This window comes from Urocitellus parryii, chromosome 11 (genome assembly GCF_045843805.1).
Source record: "Urocitellus parryii isolate mUroPar1 chromosome 11, mUroPar1.hap1, whole genome shotgun sequence".
Classification (NCBI taxonomy): domain Eukaryota; kingdom Metazoa; phylum Chordata; class Mammalia; order Rodentia; family Sciuridae; genus Urocitellus; species Urocitellus parryii.
This window is the reverse complement of record NC_135541.1, coordinates 120,799,239-120,819,285: the sequence shown is the minus strand read 5'-3', so window position 1 is coordinate 120,819,285 and position 20,047 is coordinate 120,799,239. Positions and strand designations below refer to the sequence as shown.

The 20,047-nt window shown below is 49.6% G+C and overlaps 1 protein-coding gene and 1 pseudogene across 1 annotated transcript; both read left to right on the top strand.

The window, feature by feature from the left end:
* The first annotated feature begins 256 nt into the window (after window positions 1-256).
* Sema4a (semaphorin 4A) lies at window positions 257-19,360 on the top strand. Its single transcript, XM_026405041.2, has 14 exons — window positions 257-395; window positions 2,377-2,537; window positions 3,392-3,451; window positions 3,600-3,698; window positions 3,924-4,026; window positions 4,831-4,947; window positions 5,311-5,435; window positions 5,577-5,749; window positions 7,465-7,615; window positions 13,032-13,212; window positions 17,294-17,412; window positions 17,524-17,681; window positions 18,298-18,398; window positions 18,771-19,360. The coding sequence occupies exons 1-14, from the start codon at window positions 257-259 to the stop codon at window positions 19,358-19,360; spliced, it is 2,277 nt and encodes a 758-aa protein (XP_026260826.2).
* Window positions 15,177-16,126, top strand: LOC113194082 (transcription initiation factor TFIID subunit 9-like; annotated as a pseudogene).
* Window positions 19,361-20,047: the final 687 nt, after the last annotated feature.

Genomic DNA, 20,047 nt, shown 5'->3' with positions numbered 1-20,047 from the left:
AGAGCCCCTACCTTGGGGGCAAGCTAAGCCGCAAGCTGAGTGCGATGGAAGCGAGACGAGACTGAGGCCATTTCAGATGGGGAACTGTGCCCTCCCCTGTACCCTCCCCGTCCCCCCCACACACACACTACACACACTTCTGCTGCCTGGGGCCCTGCGATTGGTCCTCAGTGAGGATGTGGTAAGAACTGGTCATCCAGAAAGTGCCCTGGTGCCTGTTTCTTCAGAGCCATCTGGTGATAGCTTCTGGCTGAGCATGGCCCTCCCAGCCCTGGGCCTGGACCCCTGGAGCCTCCTGGGTCTCTTCTTCTTTCAACTGCTGTTGCTGCTGCTGTCGCCGCTGACTGCAGAGAGTGGTGGGCAGGGACCTATGCCCAGGGTCAAATATTATGCAGGTAAGTGTCAGATGGGGAACACGAACTGGGGGGAGAGGAGGAAGGGGAGAGGGGGAAAATAGATATGAAGAAACAGGGTGCCAGGCAAGTGTTAGGCAACCACCGTGTGTGTGTGTGTGTGTGTGTGTGTGTGTGTGTGTGTGTGTGTGTGTGTTGAACCTGAGCCTTGTTCATGCTAGAAGAGCCCTCTGCCACTGAGCTACATCCCCAGTCCAAGAAACAGAGAGGCGGAGGACCTGGGTGAAAGAGAGACAGTCAGAAATAGAAATTCAAACCGAGAAGCCACCTACCTGAGCTACAGATTCAGGGAACGGGCCAGAGGGGCCCCAGGTTCTCCAGGGCACCGCCTCTTTCATTTCAGCAAAGTGGGTGATTTCTTTTTTCCTTCCTTAAATGTCACCTTAAATCTGGGGCACCTTAAATCCCTAACTGCTTTCACGCCCCCAAGTGCCCCAAAGTCCAGGCCCATGCTGGAGGATCATCTGCAGATCTGGTGACCCAGGGCATACCAGGCGCAGGTGGAGATCATGCTGGACCATTCCCTGTCCATAGACACCAGGAGTGTGACCACTGGGAAGTGGCCCCTGGACCCCTGCAGGCACAGCTCGGCTGGTTTTCTACTGAGGCTGTGGAGATGCTGGTTCTTTTATCTCTAGGGAGAGGGTTCAGGGAAAGACATGGCCCCTGTAGGACTCCTAGGGGCAGGTCTCCCGGGCACAGCTGTGACTTTCACATCTTTCTGGGGCCACCTGGTAAAGGAAATGTAGTTGCCTGTTTTTGTTGTTGATTTGGCCCTGGGACTTGAACCCAGGGGGGGTTTACCACAAAGTCACATCCCAACCCTTTTTTTAATTTTTTATTTTGAGGCAGGGTCTCACTAAGCTGCTTAGGTCTTGCTCAGTTGCTGAGGCTGGCTTTGAACTTGCAATCCTCCTGCCTCCGCCTCCTGAGTCTCTGGGATTACGGGCGTGGGCCACTGTGCCTGACTTTAGTGCCACCGATGGAGAGGCCTCCTCTGGGTAGCCCTTCTCTCACGGAGCTCAGCCTCAGAGCGGGTGGGGGAGTAGAATGAGCAGACACTGGTGATGGTCAGTTTGGTAACTGAGGGGGTGTGCACGGTTCTGGGGGAGGCCTGGGCTTCCTTAGTTGTCAGATACCCTGAGCCTGCAAAGGTAACAGGAGCCAGGCAGCCCTCTCGTGCTAAGATGTGTGTTGAGAGAGGAATTGAAGAGCTCCTTTCTCCATGGCTGATGGGCTCATGGGACATACACACACACCACCACCACCACCACCACCACCACCATCACGCTGTACTGGGGCAATGTACAGGACCTAAATGAGCCTCCCACAAACAGAAGCCCAGATGACATTCAGGTGTGGCCACCCAGACCTCAGAAGGGGAGAAAACATGTCTCCTCTCTGCACAATTTCTGGTGGTGGAAATTTCCTGTCATAGAGGAGGGGAAGGAGGTGGGTTAGTGGTGGAGGTGTCAAGAGGGACTCTTCCCCCCTCCCTCGACACTGTCCTGTCTGTCCCTCCCTTTCCTGTTTGTGGCTGGAAACACCTTTCTACCTGTCCCTGGGACTGCTGAGCCCCTCCCAGTGGGGATCCAGGTGCCCTTCCCGCGGCAGCCCCCCGAGTCCTGAAAGAGCAACCCCTGTGCTTCTCTTCATTTCCTTTCTCTCCGCCTGGGGTGCTGGCCACACTCCCCCAGTCCCAGGCTGTCATTACTCTGTCCCTGGCAGCTTCTCTCTGCTGTGGACTCCACACACAAAGCCCCCGTGACTGCCAGCAGGGTGGGGAGCAGGGGCTGCAGGTGGAGAGGACTGGGTTCAGCTCCGAGGCTGGACGTGCTCGGCTGCCAAGGTCCCTCTCCCAGGCCTTCTGTTGCTCTTGCCAACCTTGACCTTGTCCTGCCTTTGTCTTGGGAGTCGGCTGCTGCCCATCAATTTCTGCTCACTGTCTCCTTCTCACTGACAGGGGATGGACGCCGGGCACTGAGCTTCTTCCACAAGAAGGGCCTCCAGGACTTTGACACTCTGCTCCTGAGTGGTGATGAGAACACTCTCTATGTGGGAGCTAAAGAGGCCATTCTGGCCTTGAATATCGAGGATCCAGGAGTTCCGAAGCTGAGGAACATGGTGAGGATGTTGGGGGTGCGCTGGAAGGGTGCCCGCAGCTGCCCCGCACTGGGGCTGCCCGCGGATGAATAACACCCCAATGGCCATTAGTGCCATCAGCAGTAAGCAGCCATTCTTGTTTTATAAATATATATCTTGACAGTATAACAGACAGGAAATGTTATTGTGACCTCATTTATTATCACAAATATTGGTTGAATGATATCAACTGTTAAAATGGCTGGTCTGGAAATCATTGACATAGAAGATAAACATTGACTCAAATCATATCAATAATTTGATATCCACCCACAGAAGCTTCAGGGAGGGAGAGAGGAACAGGAAGGAAGGAAGAGAGGGTGTTAGCAATCACTGGTCAATTCCATGGTGTAGTCTGAGTGTGGCCTGTCGTCCACTTGCATCTATGTGATGCTGGCAAAAAACACCAATTTTCTGAGGTGTGTCCCAGGAACAGATGCTTTAACAATGGCTCCGGGAAATGTGTGACCTGACAACTGTTGCCGTATATATGATGCTTTGCACTGGGTGTTTATGTAGACTACCTGGGGTGTCCATCCGCACGCAGCCTGTGACATTGACCAAGATCACTTAGTAAGTGCTAGAGCCTCCATGGGAACTCAGGTTTGTCTGATTTCTTAGGCAATGTCCTGCCATGGACCTGGGTCCTGGCGAATATTAGTATCAACAGGTTAATAGCCCTGATCACAAATAGATGTTGTTATGGTCCATTAGCATGTGATTATCCACCATGCCTACTGGCAGTCTCATGCCAGATCTGAGAAGGGGATGGCAGGGCACAGAAGAGCTAAAGACCCCATTTCCCTTGGTCTCCTCTTCCCAACTCTCTATTTCAGATACCTTGGCCAGCCAGTGACAGAAAAAAGAGTGAATGTGCCTTTAAGAAGACTAATGAGGTAAGTGGAGGTGGGGACATGGTGGCTCTGGGTAGAGAACCCCAGTATCCCTAAGGCCATCATGGGATGACCTTAGATGGAAGTGAGCCTCTGGGGGTCCAGGAGTTTGGGGAAAGGGTCTGGAGGACTGATTCTCTGTCTCCCCCAGACACAGTGTTTCAACTTCATCCGTGTCCTGGTCTCTTTCAACGCCACGCACCTCTACGCCTGTGGCACCTTTGCCTTCAGCCCAGCTTGCACCTTCATTGTGAGTCAGCTGACACCCAGCACACAGGCCCCCGAACGTCACTTCTCACACCTACCCCAGCCTGTCCTCTGTAGCTCTGGAAAACTCTGGTCCCTTAGGACCCTCATGGGCTTCCTGGCCCCAGACAAATTCCCCTGTCGGTCCCTCTCCCTTCCTCCTCATGCCCCTCATTTCCCAGATGTGAGACCCTGGCATTCTGGGCCCCCAGCCTCTCTCCCCCTCTAGGGACTCCAAGATTCCAACCTGTTACCCATCTCAGACAAGGTCATGGAAGGGAAAGGCCAAAGCCCCTTTGACCCTGCTCACAAGAACACAGCTGTCTTAGTGGGTGAGTGTCAGGCCTCCTGGTCCATCCCAACATCTGCCTTTTCTAGTCACTGTAAAATATGGAATATGACAGAGAGGTGACCCAGGAGCCTCAGAACCCAAGATTTAGAGGAGAATCAGGCGTCTCAACCACCAACTCCTACTGGAACTGCCATAAGGAGATGGAGGGAGACAGGGAGATGTGGAGAGAAAAGAAGCAAGACACCTGGGAAAGGTGTCAGGCAGAGAAGAGAACTGGGTTCAGTCATTGTTCAACAAATGTGTACGTGTGCAGACATCTCCTCTGGTGGGCCAGACATGGGGCTGGGTATTAAAGCGGTTACAAAGAAGAAATCATGGCCCGATGCCTTCCCAGACACAAACCATTATAGTCTTCCCACTCTGGCTTCCTGGAGGAGGTGGCCTTTGACTTCTGAGCAGGACTTGAGAAAGATATCAGGTAGAGGGACACAGAAGGTGTTCCAGGAAGAGAAAGGGAGGACCCAAGGTGTGCAAGCAGAAGATGCAGTCACCCTCTGAGATCAGTGAATGCAAGTGGTTCAGCTGGTATGTGAGGGAGTAAGCAGAGAAAGGCTGGAAGAGTGCCCAAACACAAAAGGTGACTCCGGTTATTTCCTGTGGAAAGGGGCGCCTAAAAAACGTGTCTGGTGTGTGCATGCCGGGTGTGGGTGTGTGTTAGCTGGGTCTGGGGGCTCTGCAGGAAGATGTAGGAAGATTAAAGGGGCCAAGCTGGCCCCAGTCATAGGCAGGGCAGGGCACCCTCCGTCTGCTAAGTTCTCCTCTCCTCCCCATCCTCGGGCCCTAGATGGGATGCTCTATTCTGGCACGATGAACAACTTCCTGGGCAGTGAGCCCATCCTGATGCGCACGCTGGGCTCGCAGCCTGTCCTCAAGACTGACACCTTCCTCCGCTGGCTGCACCGTAAGGATCTGACTTCCAGCCAGCATGGGTCTGGCCCCTTTCCAAGTCTGGGAGACCATGCACTGAGTTGTTAATTCAGTGCACACTATGCGTGCATACTAAGAGTAGGTGCATTACTCTTAGGCACGGGGGGGGGGCGGGGTTCGCAGGGAAGAAGACAGACCTCCAGTTCTCATGAGGTTTTCATCTCATGTAAATAAATTAAACAGGCAGCGCGCACGCACACACCATCCCAAGCTGTGGGATCTGAGGCAGCCCGTGTCCTGGACCCCAGAACCAACCCAAGGGCTTTCACCAAGGGAGAACCCCGGCCATCAAGGTGCTCACCCCTAATCCCATTTTGCTCCCCCCCCCCCCCCGCAGCGGACGCCTCCTTCGTGGCAGCCATCCCTTCGACTGAGGTCGTCTACTTCTTCTTTGAGGAGACAGCCAGCGAGTTCGAATTCTTTGAGAAGCTCCACACCTCCCGGGTGGCTAGAGTCTGCAAGGTCTGCTGCCTGGGCGGGAGGCGGGTCTGTCCGCGGGGGAGCCAATGGGGAGGTAGCAGAGGCGGGGCGGAGTTCCGGAGGCCCAATGGGAGGGCTGGTGGGCGGGGCCGAGGCGCCCCCTGACGGCTTGCGCGCCCGCAGAATGACGTGGGCGGTGAAAAGCTGCTGCAGAAGAAATGGACCACTTTCCTGAAGGCCCAGCTGCTCTGCACCCAACCCGGGCAGCTGCCCTTCAACGTCATCCGCCACGCGGTTCTACTGCCCGCCGATTCTCCCTCCGTTCCCCACATCTACGCAGTCTTCACCTCCCAGTGGTGAGCCGGAGGGCGGGAATACCTGGGCTAGGAGAACATCTGTGGCCGTGGCTCCCTGGCTCTCGGAAAGGAGACAGGAACCGATGTGCAATGCACTTTGCATAGAAAGGCATTTGGTTGTCACGGCCTCCCCGGAATTCCACTCATGTCCTTCACATAGATGGGAAAAATAAAGCTCAGAGAGGCTCCGACTAGCTTATATTCTAACTGGCTCTGAAAAACAAACATGTTAAAATCAAGAAAATAGACAAGAAAATAGGAAGAAATGGGAGAATACAAGACGCTAAATAAAAATTTAGGCTGGGCGCAGTGGCGCCCGTCTTTAATCCCAGCAGCTCGGGAGGCCGAGACAGGAGGATCTCCAGTTCAAAGCCAGCCTCAGTAGTGGTGAGGGGCTGAGGAACTTAGTAAGACTCTGCCTCTAAAGAAAATACAAAAAGGGCTGGGGATGTGGCTCAGTGGTCCAGTGCCCCTGAGTTCAATCCCAGGTACTCCCCTTCCCCCAAATGCATGTGGATTAAATAAATTGTTAAATATATTAAAGTAAAATGATTTAAAAAATATAAATAAATAAATAAATAAATAAATAAATAAACAGACAGAAAAAGAAAGGAAAAAGGAAAAAAGAAGAAGAAGCTGTAGCAGCTAGAGTTAAGGCCAGTACATTACAAATGCTTTCCATAAGACATTGTATAGTCCCTAGCTGTCAATCACAAATTTATCTCTGAGATTCCTAATGGCCAGGGCAAAGAGGGAAACACCATCAGTATTATTAGAGAAAAATAAAGTCTTTGCTTAGAGGCTGAGAACTGTTAACTGATTTTTCCAAAGTCTCTCAGCCAGGTCAGACCCCACAGTGTTTAGTGGGGTCAGACAACCACACTAGGGACACTGTGTTAAATACCAGAGTTATCTGGTGTAAACAGGGTCTGGTATCCATGAGATCTAAGCTAAGGACTTGGTGTGTACCATGGTCAGGTTAAGAGAGAAAGAGAGAGCTGGGTGAGGTGGCAGGTGCCTGTAATCCCAGTGACTCGGGATGCTAAGGCAGGAGGATTGCAAGTTTTTGAGGCCAGCCTCAGCAATTAAAGTTGCCCTAAGCAACTGGCAAGACCCTGTCTCAAAATTTAAAAATTAAAAACATAAAAGAGGGCTGGGGATGTAACTCTGAGGTAAAGTAGACTAAATCCTCAGTAGAGAGAGAGAGAGAAAGAGAGAAAGAGAAAGAATCTTCTGTCTCCATAGACTACAAATGAAGGGATAAAATACTCAAAATACTCTGATAGTCAGGCTGTAGTAGATTCTCCGAGAACCGAGAATCCCAGGGACCCAAAGAAGAGAGCTTCATGTGGGAGCCCTGATTTTCCCAAGGTCTGGAGCTGCTTGTTCTGCCTTTGCTATGGGGATAGCCAGCCTAGCAAGATAGGCAGGAGCCACCCCAGGGACTGTGCCCCAATTAATTCTCATTAAGCATAATCACATTTCAGATTCTAAGATGGGCCTAGAGCCAGGCTGTGGGCTAGACTCAGGGAACTCCATGGGGCTCTCCCGACCCTTATCACCATTGCAAGGGGAAGAAGAGGCAGTTGGAGGTTTGCCCAGTGCTTCACGCTCATGCCACTCTCTCCCTGAGGGTGGGCCAGGGCTGGAGGGGTTGCTGATTTGAACAGCAGAGAAAACCACAGATAGTATCTAACCTCTCTGGCTGTCTTCAGGCAGGTCGGCGGGACCAGGAGTTCAGCAGTGTGTGCCTTCTCTCTCCTGGATATTGAGAACGTCTTTAAGGGGAAGTACAAGGAGTTAAACAAAGAAACTTCACGCTGGACTACTTATAGTGACAGTGAGATCACCCCCCGCCCAGGCAGCGTGAGTAAATTCTACCCCTGAGCAAAGCCCCTACAAAGAGGCATGGATATAATGTGTGTGCAGAAGCAACTGTCCTACCGTGGGAAGTGCCCAGTAACTAAGTTATACCTACCAGTCCTGTCTGGAGCTGGGTCGGTTTCTTACAAATGCTGACGTTGGCCCATTTATATTCTACCTAGCCCAGCTGCCCACACCCCACAGGTGTCCGATGCCATCCTACATCCAGCACAGTTGCTAGGCACCTCCTCTCCAAGACTAAGTGCACACCAAATATCTGGATGTTAAGGCAGATATATGGGCTGTGTGTCAGACTGGCTTGGGCATCTTCACCTGCATTTCTTATGTGATTTTCTTTAAAATCAGAGTTATATATAACTAATTTAAAAAGTCAAAACGATCTACAGAATTGGTTCCAAAAAACAGCCCTATCTGGGCATGGTGGCACATGCCTATAATCCTAGCTGCTGGGGAGGCTGATACAGGAGGATGGCAAGTTGAAGGCCAGCCTGGGTAATTTTGTGAGACCTGGGAAACTTACTACATGGCTCAACTGTGAGAAATAGCATGCATAATATAATATTAGTCTACCAGGCACAGTGGTGCATGCCTGTATTCCCAGCAACTCAGGAGGCTGAGGCAGGAGGATCTTGAATTCAAAGCCAGCCTCAGCAACATAGCAAGGCCCTAAGCAACTTAGCAAGTTCCTATCTCTAAATAAAAAATAAAAAGTGCTGGGGATATGACTTAGTGGTTAAGCGCCCCTGGGTTAAATCCTTGGAGTGTGCACACACACAGACAATATATATATATGTGTGTGTGTATATACACACACACATATATATATAACATATAAAATAATATATATGTAACATAAAATGATTATTTTTGCCTTTTTGCATACATTTTGATTCTCCTGAGGTTAGTAATTATCTTTTTTAAACTAAATCATTTATTTATTCTAATTTGTTATATATGACGGCAGAATGCAATTCAATTTATATTACACATATGGAGCACAATTTTTCAAGTCTCTGGTTGTACATAAAGTACTTTTACACCATTCATGTCTTCTTACACGTACTTAGGGTAATGATGTCCATCTCATTCCACCGTCTTTCCTACCCCCATGCCCCCTCTCTTCTCCTCCCTCCCCTCTGCACTATCGAAAGTTCCTCCATTCCTCCCATGCTCCCCCCCATCCCCATTATGAATCATTATCCTCAGATCAAAGAAAACATTCAGCCTTTGGTTTTTTGGGATTGGCTTACTTCACTTAGCATAATATTCTCCAAATCCATCCATTTACCTGCAAATGCCATTATTTTGTTCTCTTTTAATGCTGAGTAATATTCCATTGTGTATACACACCACAGTTTCCCTATCCACTCATCTACTGAAGGGCATGCAAATTGGGGCAGCCAATCTGGAAACACTATGGAGTTTCCTTGGAAAACTGGGAATGGAACCACCATTTGACCCAGCTACCCCACTCCTCAGTTTTATACCCAAAGGACTTAAAAACAGCATACTACAGGGACACAGCCACATCAATGTTGATAGCAGCACAATTCACAACAGCTAAACTGTGGAATAATTATCTTTTTTTTTTTTTCCCTGCTTGCTTTGTTTTCTAAGTTCTTATCTCTCCTTCAACCTCAGACTTCTTCTGAATTATCTGAATATCTCTGAAGACAGACCTGTTAGCTATTTAGCAGTTTCATGTTCCTGGAGAGCTTCACATCTACCCCTGTCTAGACAGGTGCCCCTTTGCAATCCTGGAGTCCCCCTTTGTCATCATCCTGGGGATTCCCTGGGCATCTTCCTGACACATACTGTGATTGTGTTTTTTGCATTCCGTGGCTTCCTCTTTTTTTTTGTACCAGAGATTGAACAACCAGGGCCACTTTACCACTGAGCCACATTCCCAGTCCTATTTATTTATTTATTTATAATTTTAAGACAGGGTCTCACTCAGTTGTTGAGGGTCTCTCTGAATTGCTGAAACTGGTCTTGCATTTGCAATCTGCCTGCCATGGCCTCCCCAGTTGTTGGGATTATGGGCATGTACCACCACACCCCCCTAAATTAAATATTGTTAAAGAGGAGGCCCTAGGTTTAATCTCTGACACTGAAAAAAAAAAAAAATTCTATTGAACTATTTCTCCTCCTTCCTTCCTGTCATCTTTCTTTCTTTCTTTTTCTTTTTCTTTTTTTTTTTTTTTTTTGAGATGGGGTTTGTTCTGATGCTCAGAGGCTGGCCTCAGAATTCTAGACTCCAATGATCCTCCAGCCTCAAGCCTCCCAGTGGCTAGGACTACAGGTGCACACCACCACATCCACAGTGTAGATATGGATATTTCCTTTCCATTTTCTCTTGAATTTATTTGTTTGTCTTAGAGTTTTCCACAGTCTGGATCTTGATTGCATCTGGTGTAGTTTAAGTATTTCTTGTAAATTGTTCATTGGTTGAATCTAGAGATTTAATCAGATTCAGGTTTGATTTTTAAAAAATCATAACCACAGCTATTTTATTTTTTTATGCGTTTTTTTGTGGTCCTGGGGATTGAACTCAGGGCCTTTACATGCAAGGCAAGCACTATACCAACTGACCCATATCCCCAGCTTTGATTTTTGTGGGCAAGATTGCTACATTGTGGTTGTTTGTACTTCCTTCTGGCTACATGCAAAGTCTAGCTGCCCAGTGAAGTAAAGATTCCTCTTTTGCAGAATTCTATTCTTGCCTTCTAAATGTTCTTTTCTAAACTTTTTGCATTTTTTAAAAAATATTTTTGAGTTGTCAATGGACCTTTATTTTATTTATTTTTAATGTGGTGCTAAGAATCAAACCCAGTGCCTCACACATGCTAGGCAAGCGCTCTGCCACTGAGCCCCAGCCCCAGCCCTTCTAACTATTCTATCTCTACTCACTTTTCTTAGGATAGTAATGATAGTTTTCTGTGATATTTTCTTCTCCCTGAATCATTTCTGTTTCCTCTTAGGTATTTCTTTGTTCTTTCCTCCACCCCTTTGTTTGGTTTCTTTCTTTCATGTTTGTAGCTTTACTTAGAAGTCTGGTCGTCCTTGAGATCTACTCTGCATATGTGTTTTGGTACTGGAGGGTTGAAACAGGAGGCACTTTGCCACTGAGTCACATCCTCAGTTCTTTTTATTTATTTTTTTTTAATTTTATGTTTTTTATTTTATTTTATATTTTATTTTGAGATTGCTGAGGCTGGCCTTAAACTTGTCATCCTCCTGCTTTGGCCTCCCTAATTGCTGGTGTTACAGGAATATACCACCATGCCTGGCTGTTCTGTCTGCTTCTTAAACTGACTTTCAAATAATCTTTTTTATTTATTCTCCCTTTAACTTCACTTCCAGAGGTAGCTCGGGTCCATAATTTACACACTTTAGGAATTCTATCTTTTAAATCAGATGGTTTAGGGGGTTCCCCTAGGGGTACCTGAAGAAGGTTCTTCTCTCTCCCGTAAGTCGTTAAGTCGTTTGTTCATTTGCTTAACAGCGTCTAAAATGTGAATGTTGTTTGCTTTCATTCCTTTTCTCCACACCACTCTGCTGTAGGTTTATGACTTTAAAAAGAAATCCCTCCAGGTACAATAGCACATGCCTGTAATCCCAGAGGCTGGGGAGGCTGAGGCAGGAGGATTGTGAGTTCCAGACCAGCCTCGGCAATTTAGTGAGGCCCTAACCAACTAAGAGAGACCCTGTCTCTAAATAAAATATTAAAAAAGGCTAGAGATGTGGCTCAGTGGTTAAGCATCCCTGAGTTCCATCCCTGGTACAAAAACCAAACAAACAAATAAACAAAAAAGAAATCCCTTTGGGCTGGGTTTGATGGTGCATACCTGTAATTCCAGCAATTTGAGAGGCAGAGGCAGGAGGATTGCATGCAAGTTTGAGGCCAGCCTTGGCAATTTAGCAAGATCTTGTCTCAAAATAAAAAGGACTATGGTACGGTGCCCCTGGATTCAATCCCCAATTCTGAAAAAAAAAAAAATCCCTTTGGGAGGGGGTGAAAGTAGGCGTGTGTGTTCTAACCGGCATCAAAATGGGATGTAGATGCCAATACCTCACTTTACAGATGAGGAAGTTGAAGTTCATAGAGGTGAAATAACTCACCTGAGTCTCCAGTGGTAGGTGACAGAGTTTGGGCTGCCATCGAGAGATGCTCTTGGTTGTGGAAAACAAGGATCCTGACTGATGATCAGGATAAAGGTGTCCCAGAGCCCCAGCGTGCCTGTGTTGGCGGGGCCTTTACAGAACAGCTGGTCCTACCCCCTCATTTATGGGTGAGAAAAAGGAGGCTCAGATGGAGAAGGGACTCTCCCAGAGTCATGCATCAAGTTCATGCAAAACTGTGATGAGAAACACTGCGTGCCACACCACCTCTTCCTGTGATGTCCCCCATGCAGTCACCGACTCAGCAAACACTTCCTGAGCACCTCATGCCAGGTCCTGTACTGTACCTGGGGCTAGAGACAGGGGCAAAACATGGTCATTGCCTGCAAGAAGTCTCTCCTGCTTCCTGCTGACTGCCAGGCATCTCTGATGCAGGTGCGAGGAGGACAGCAGTAACTGCTAACCTTTCCTAGGTACTGGGCATTGAACCCAAAGGGGCTTAATCACTGAGCCACATCCTCAGCCCTTTTAATTTATTTTATTTTTGGCAGGGTACTGGGGATTGAACTCAGGGGCACTCAACCACTGAGCCACATCCCCAGCCCTATTTTGTATTTTTTAATTTAGAGACAGGGTCTCATTGAGTTGCTTAGTGCCTGGCTTTTGCTGAGGCTGGCTTTGAACTCGCGATCTTCCTGTCTCAGCCTCCCGAGTTGCTGGGATTACAGGTGTGCACCACCGCCCCTGGCAGCCCTTTTTATTTTTATTTTTTATTGTTTTGGTACTGGGAATTGAGCTTATGGCCACTTAACCACTGAGCCACATCCCCAGCCCTTCTTATTCTTTATTTTGAGACAGGGTCTCGCTAAGTTGCTTAGGGCCTTGCTAAATTATGGAGGCTGGCCTTGAACTTGCAATCCTCCTGCCTCCGTTTGCTGAGTTGCTGGGATTACAGGCATGTGCCACTGCGGCCGGCAGCAGTTAACCTTTCTTGAGAACTGACCGCATGCCAAGCAGTGTTTTCATTATTTATATTAGTGCATTTCATCTTCACGGGGGGCCTGTGAGGTGGGTATTGGCGACATGCCCAGTTCATCATTGAGGAACCTCAGGCATGCTGAGGCCGAGACTCAAAGCCAGGCAGCTCCAGAATCGGAGCTTTAACCACCCTCCTAAGATAAGAGAAGGCAAGGGGAGGGAGGGAGGGGAGGGAAGGGGCAATGGATGGGCTGAAGAGATGGGCCAGCCAACCTGACCTGCCTCCTTCCTCCATCAGTGCTCCGTGGGTCCCTCCTCTGATAAAGTCTTGACCTTCATGAAGGACCATTTCCTGATGGATAAGCAGGTAGTGGGCACGCCCCTGCTGGTGAAGTCTGGCGTGGAGTACACACAGCTCGCAGTGGAGACAGCCCCGGGCCTTGATGGGCACAATCATCTGGTCATGTACCTGGGCACCTGTGAGTAAGGGGCTCGGGGCACTTCCTAGAGCAGGGGCGAAGGAGGGAGGACCTATCAGTCCAGTCACTTACTCAGGGTTTTACAGATGTTCCGTGCGCCTGGCGCTCTGCTGGTCTCCAGTACTCTGTTCTGGAAATCCAGTAGGGGAACAAGACAATCCAGTCCCTACTCTTTCTGTGCTTTCGGTTTTCGAGGGGACACAGGGAGGTCTTTGATGGTGCTAGCGAGAGCTGCTTGACTTGTGGGGAAAGCCGAGTTAGAGGGTGAAACAGTGTATAGAGATCACTCCTTTTTTCTTTTCTTTCTTTCTTTTTTATTTTATTTTTTTTAGTGCTTGGGACTGAACTCAGGGTCTTGTGCGTGCCAGGTAAGCACTCAACCACTGAGCTACACACTATCCCTGAAAGAGACCTGAGATCACTCGTGCAGCTGGGAGAGTAGCTCAGTGGTAAAGTGTTTGTGTAGCATGCTTGAGCCTCTGGGTTGGATCCCCAGCACCACCTGTTGTCAGGCTTCTTTTTTCTTAGAGATGCGAAAGATGAAAAGAATCCAAGAGGGGCTGCGGCTCAGGGGTAGAGCGCCTGCCTAGCATGTGTGAGGCATTGGGTTTGATTCTCAGCAATGCATATAAATAAATAAAATAAAGGGAAAAATATAAAGAATCAAGGAGACCAAGTGATGGTAAAAAGATAGGAAAAGATGGTAAAAAGGCAGGCGCTGGGCATGGTGCCACACGCCTGTAATCCCAATGGTTTGGTGGGAGCTGAGGCACGAGGATTACAAGTTCCAGGCCAGCCTGGGCAACTTACTGAAATCCTGTCTCAAAATAAAAATAAAAAAGGGCTGAGGATGAAGCTCAGTTGGTAGAGTGCTTGCTTTGCATGCACAAGGCCCTGGGTTCAATCCCCAGCAGAACACACATAAAACAATAATAATAAAATAAAAGGGCTGAGATATAGCTCAGTGATAGAACACTCTGGGTTCATTCCTCAGTATCACAAAACAAAACATCAGACACAAATCTGTGTCCTTACAGAGTAGGCAAAGACAGACAATAAGCATCCTGAGTAAGTAAATTACATAATATCATAGTATGTTAGTTATGACATTAGAAAATCCAGTAGAGCGTTGTAAGGAGGAATCAGGAATACCAGTAGAGGTTGCAATTAAAAAAAGATATTTTAGGCTCCTCCCTCTACCACGCGGCCTGCGCAGTGGTTTCATTAATGAGGTTCTAGGCATAAAGTTAGTTAGACGAGATCAAAATAAAAACACAAGACTCAATTACCTTAATTCTATTGCTAGGTCCGAGACGGCTCCCCTCTCTGGTTCGCTCCTCTAGCCACCCAGCAGGGCAGCAAGGATTACTCAGGGCTAGCAGGAGAGAGAGAGCGAGCACGCCGGGGAGTAGCCTTTTATTAGGGAACCAGAGATTCAGGGGAGAATTCCATCCAATGAAGGTTGAGGGGGGGCTGCACTCCAAGGTCAGGGTCAGCGATTGGGTCCCCGGGGTCAGTGGTCAGGCACACCCCCACACGGATGGGCTCTCTCATCAGGAGAGGGCCGGGAAAAACTTCGACTTATGCCAAAGTGCCTCAGACCCTCAACGGGAGGCACCCGATCACGTGTGAGAATGGCTCCCCACACCTCCCCATAGTGTGCCCGGCTCTCTTACAGTTGCTGTGGAGGATTATGTTGTTAAGGGACATTCTGCTCACCGGTACTCCAAGCTTTGAAAAAACTACACTATGCAAAGAGCTTGTATCAAGATCAGGACTGAGGGCTGGTGATATAGCCCAGTTGGTAGAGTACTTGCCTTGCACAGACAGGGCCCTGGGTTCAATCCCCAGTACCACACACACACACACACACACACACCCAAAAAAAAAAAAACAAGATCAGGACTGAAATACATGAAATCAATGTGGGTGATTTGGCTCGAGAAGTTTGATCACCGGATATCATGGAGTCTGGCAAGATGGCTTCTCCCACGAACATTACAGAAAGACACAGAGATGATGGCACAAATCGTGAAGGATATGGGGATTGCAGAACATAAGCCAAGAGTTATAAATCAGATGTTGGGATTTGCCTTCTGATATGTGGCCCCAATTCTAGATGATGCTAAAATTTATCCCCGCCATGCTAAGAAGCTACTGTGGGTGAGATGGTGAGCCATTGGCAATCTGGCGTGGAGCTGACCAGTCTTCACCTTTCCTCCCCCGAGAGATTTTTTTTATTAGATATTGCAAGGCAAAGAAATCAAATTCCTTTGCCATTGATCAAGCCATATTCAGATCCTAGATTGCCTCCTGATAGATATTGCTTAACAGCTACAAAGTATAGGCTCAAGTTTTTACAAAAAAAAAAAAAAAGCATGTACTTCTGTGGGAAGAATAACAGTTCCGTGGTTAAGTGTTGGTTCAGTTACTAGCAGACCAAGGACTCCCACACTGGGCACACCAACCCTACAAACCATGTTGTACCATGTCTGTTTCAGCTAAGTAGGGACTCCAACGTCTCCATCAGGGCACAGGTTTACGAACAGAAGCCTCAATTCCTGGAGCATCAGCAGTTCAGAATGTTGTGATTAATGAGGGATTCATCGTTAATTGGATAAAAAAAATTTCTTTTTAAAAAATTTTGTTAGCTGTTGACGGACCTTTATTTTATTGACTTATTTTTATGTGGTGCTGAGAGTTGAACTCAGTGCCTCCCCGCTTATTAGGCAAGCGCTCTACCACTGAGCCACAGCCCAGCCCCCAAAACATTCTTATTATCACTAATATGGTATCATCACAAAATACTGCCAATGAATCATCAAATGCATCAAAAAGAAAACATGAAGATGACGATAATGATGATGATGAGGATGACCACTATGACGACGACAAACACTATGATAATTTGTAATCTGGCTTTGATGCATGTAATACTTTTTTTTTCGGGGGGTGGATACCAGGGATTGAACTCAGAGGCACTCGACCACTGGGCCACATCCCCAGTCCTGTTTTGCATTTTATTTAAAGACAGGGTCTCGATGAGTTGCTTAGCACCTCGCTGTGGCTGAGGCTGGCTTTGAACTTGCCATCCTCCTGCCTCAGTCTCCCGTGCCACTGGGATTACAGGTGTGCACTCCCACACCTGGCCTGCATACTTGGTCTCAAACCCATTGTACAGAAATTAAAGAAGCACAATGGAAGTTTTCAAGTTGTATTTGGAAAACTTAAGTAGTATTTAATGAGTAAATAGTAGTTACTGTTCTTCTCAATTGAAATGCTAGATTTTCTTTAATAGGACCTGTAATAGTTTTCATCAGCCTTTATATTTAAAAAATAAAATTGTTCATTGATTTGTTTAAAAAAGACATTTTATTATGTTTTATAATATATATTAATTATATATGTATATATAAAATATATATGATATATATTTTAATATATGTGTGTGTGTATATACACACACATATACCTATGTATATTAGAGACAGGGCTCTATGTTTCCTGATTAGGTTGCAGGTTTTGATGTGTGGCTTTTCTTTTTTGTACTGGGAGTTGAACTCAGAGTTTCCCGCTTGCTAGGCAAGTAGGTTGCAATTTTTTAGTTGGACACAATATCTTTATTTACTTATTTTTGTATGATGCTGAGGATGGAACCCAGGGCCTCGCACATGCTAGGAGAGCTCTCTACCGCTGAGCCACAACTCCAGCCCATGGTTGCAGTTTTTTAAAAGGTGGTCAGGGCCTCACCAAGGCCCCCAGTAGAGACATTTGATGCATGTGATGGAGGCCAGTGATGTCATTTTCAACAGGGCAGTCAGCTGCCCACTGCGCATGTCTTTGGAGAAAGGGGGCAGCTGGGTTTCTCCAGCAATGGAGTTTTCAGGCAGTTGCAAAGGAAAGGGAGTAGCCCAAGGCTCTAAGTCATTTACAAGAGCCCACAGGCGGAGGTCAGTGAGTGGCCTGGCTGATCCACCCAGTGCACCCTGCACTTCAGGAGTGTTTGGCAGCTGGGGAGGCCACCCAAGGCTGAGAGGGTCCAAGAGCCAGGGGAGAAGCTTCCAGCTCTGTTTATCCATAGCCACAGGGTCTCTGCACAAGGCTGTGGTGAGTGGGGATGGTGATGCCTACCTGGTCGAGGAAATCCAGCTGTTCCCTGACCCCGAACCTGTTCGTAACCTGCAGCTGGCCCCCACCCAGGTGAGAAGGGACCTGATCCTCAAATGGCCATCCAGTAGGGCTGGCCTTGGGGGCTGGGTGGGGCCGGCCCCTGGGCCTGGGTTGTCTTGACCCTCTTCATCTCTATTCCAGGGTGCACTGTTTGCGGGCTCCTCGGGAGGTGTCTGGAGGGTGCCCCGAGCCAACTGCAGTGTCTACAAGAGCTGTGTGGACTGTGTTCTTGCCCGGGACCCCCACTGTGCCTGGGACCCTGAGTCTCAAATCTGCCGCCTTCTCTCTGCCCCCAACCTGTGAGTGCCAGTCCTGGAAGGTGGCTAAGACTGCCCCCTGAGACCTTTGGACCCAGCTTCTGCTTTGCTCTGCCCTCTCCTGGGGCCACTGACACATCACTCCCAGAGGCCAGGGACCCTCTGTGTGGGTTCCTAGGACAGCATGTGGCCAGGGGTTCTGAAGCTCTCTAGCTATCCCAGCTTCTGCATCCTCCCCTCCGTTCTCTGACCCCCCTTCTGCCACCCTGCACTTCCCTCTCTTCCTTTTCCTGTTCCTTAATTTTTTTGGGGGGGAAACGGGGGGTGGGGTGGGGGGGATTCTGGGTTTTAAATTCAGCGGCGCTTTACCACTGACCTACATCCCCAGTCCTTCCCCTTTTTTGGTACTGGGGATTGAACCCAGGGCTGCTTAATCCCTGAATGACATCCTCAACCCTTTTAATTTTTTTTTATTTTGAGATGGTCTCACTCAGTTGGTTACGGCCTTACTGAGTTCCTGAGGTTGGCCTCAAACTTGTGATCCTCCCGCCTCAGCCTCCTGAATGGCTGGGATTGCAGGTGTGCACCACACGCCTGGCTTTCTGTTCCCATGTTTGTCTGTCTCGACGGATGACTTTTGCGTGCTTTGCTCCTTCAGGAATTCCTGGAAGCAGGACATGGAGCATGGAAACCCAGGGTGGGCGTGTGCCAATGGCCCCATGGGCAGGAGTCACCGGCCTCAGAGCCGCCCGCAAATCAGTGAGTGTGGGACCAGGGAGGCTCAAAGGCCCTGGAGGCCGTCTGAGTGGGGTGGGCGTTTCTGCTCCACGCCTGACTTGAGACCTGAGCTCCGGGGCTGGCACCCATCTGGGTCCTGGCTGGAGGAGGAACAGCGGGAATTCTGAGCTGGAGACAGCTGGGGTTCGGGTTGGGATGGAAGTCGGTTTTGGTGTCAGAGTTGTGGTTCGAGGGACTGGAAGCTAGTGTCGGGTCCAGGCTGAAGACAGACCGGGGTGACACTGAGCTGGGAGCTGACACAGAAGCTGGCGATGAGGTGGGGTCTCCGTGTAGGTGAAGGACTCTCCCGTCTTCCTTGGTTCCTTAATAGCTGTGGCTTTCCTTGTCTTCCAGTTAAAGAGGTCCTGGCTGTCCCCAACTCCATCCTGGAGCTCCCCTGCCCCCACCTGTCAGCACTGGCCTCCTACCACTGGAGTCACAGCCAGGCGGCCCTCCCAGAAGCCTCTTCTGCTGTCTATAACGGCTCCCTCTTGCTGTTGCCCCGGGATGGAGTCGGGGGCCTCTACCAGTGCGTGGCCACCGAGAATGGCTTCTCGTACCCCGTGGTCTCCTACTGGGTGGACGGCGAGGAGCAGGCCCTGGCCCTGGATCCTGAACTGGCCGGCATCCCCCGGGAGCGCGTGGAGGTCCCCCTGACCAGGGTCGGTGGTGGGGCAGCCGTGGCCGTCCAGCGCTCCTACTGGCCCCACTTCCTCGTGGTCACCGTGCTGCTGGCCCTAGTGCTCTCGGGCGCCCTGATTGTCCTCCTCGCCTCCCCGCTGGGGGCACTCCGGGCTCGGGGCAAGGTCCAGGGCTGTGGGAGCCCGCCCCCTGGGGAGAAGGCCCCCCTGAGCAGGGAGCAGTGTCTCCAGCCCCACAAGGACTGCAGGACCTCCGTCAGTGACACGGACGCTGACAGCCGTCTGGGCACGGAGGTGGCTTAAACTCTGGGCTCGGGCAAGAGCCCTTGCTGAGCAGAGCTGGCTCCTGGCCTGGCCGTGCTGCCTGGGACCCTGCGCAGGGCAGCCCTGACTGGGGAGTAGCACAAGTGACTGTCCTCCTTCCATGACCGGAGCTTGTCCTGCCTCGCTGAGCCGCCAACGGCACCCTGAGGAGCCCCGCACAGCAGCCTGCGGGCCTCCCTAAGGGACTCCCTTCCACCAAGCACAGAGGCTCTGTCTGTTGGGGGAGGCTGCCCCCAGGCCTGCACCACAACAGGGGGACCTGGAGAGGACCCTGCAGTTCTGGCCACTCCAGGGACCCTCCAGAAATTTACTGAGATATGGAAACCCCGACCGCTCCGGGACCCCCGTATTGACCACCAGACACCCCAATGACCGTGACTGGACCTGGTCCTGGAAACTCCACCTTGAATGCAGCTGCCACCTCGGACACCAGCCTCCCTCCTCCCAGGGGTCTCCAGGATTCTGCAGGGAGCTGCCCACTCCTGCTCCCCTTACCAACCACACACCACTGACTCTAGGAAGTCTTTCCTAAAGTCTGACCATCTTCCCTCTTGCTTCCGTTGGGGCAGATTGTATTCTTTCTGCCCGACTAGAAGGGCAGGGGTAATCTGAGCCTTGTTCACTTCTTTACCCTTGCTGACCCCTTGTCCTCTGTCCTCTCCCCTT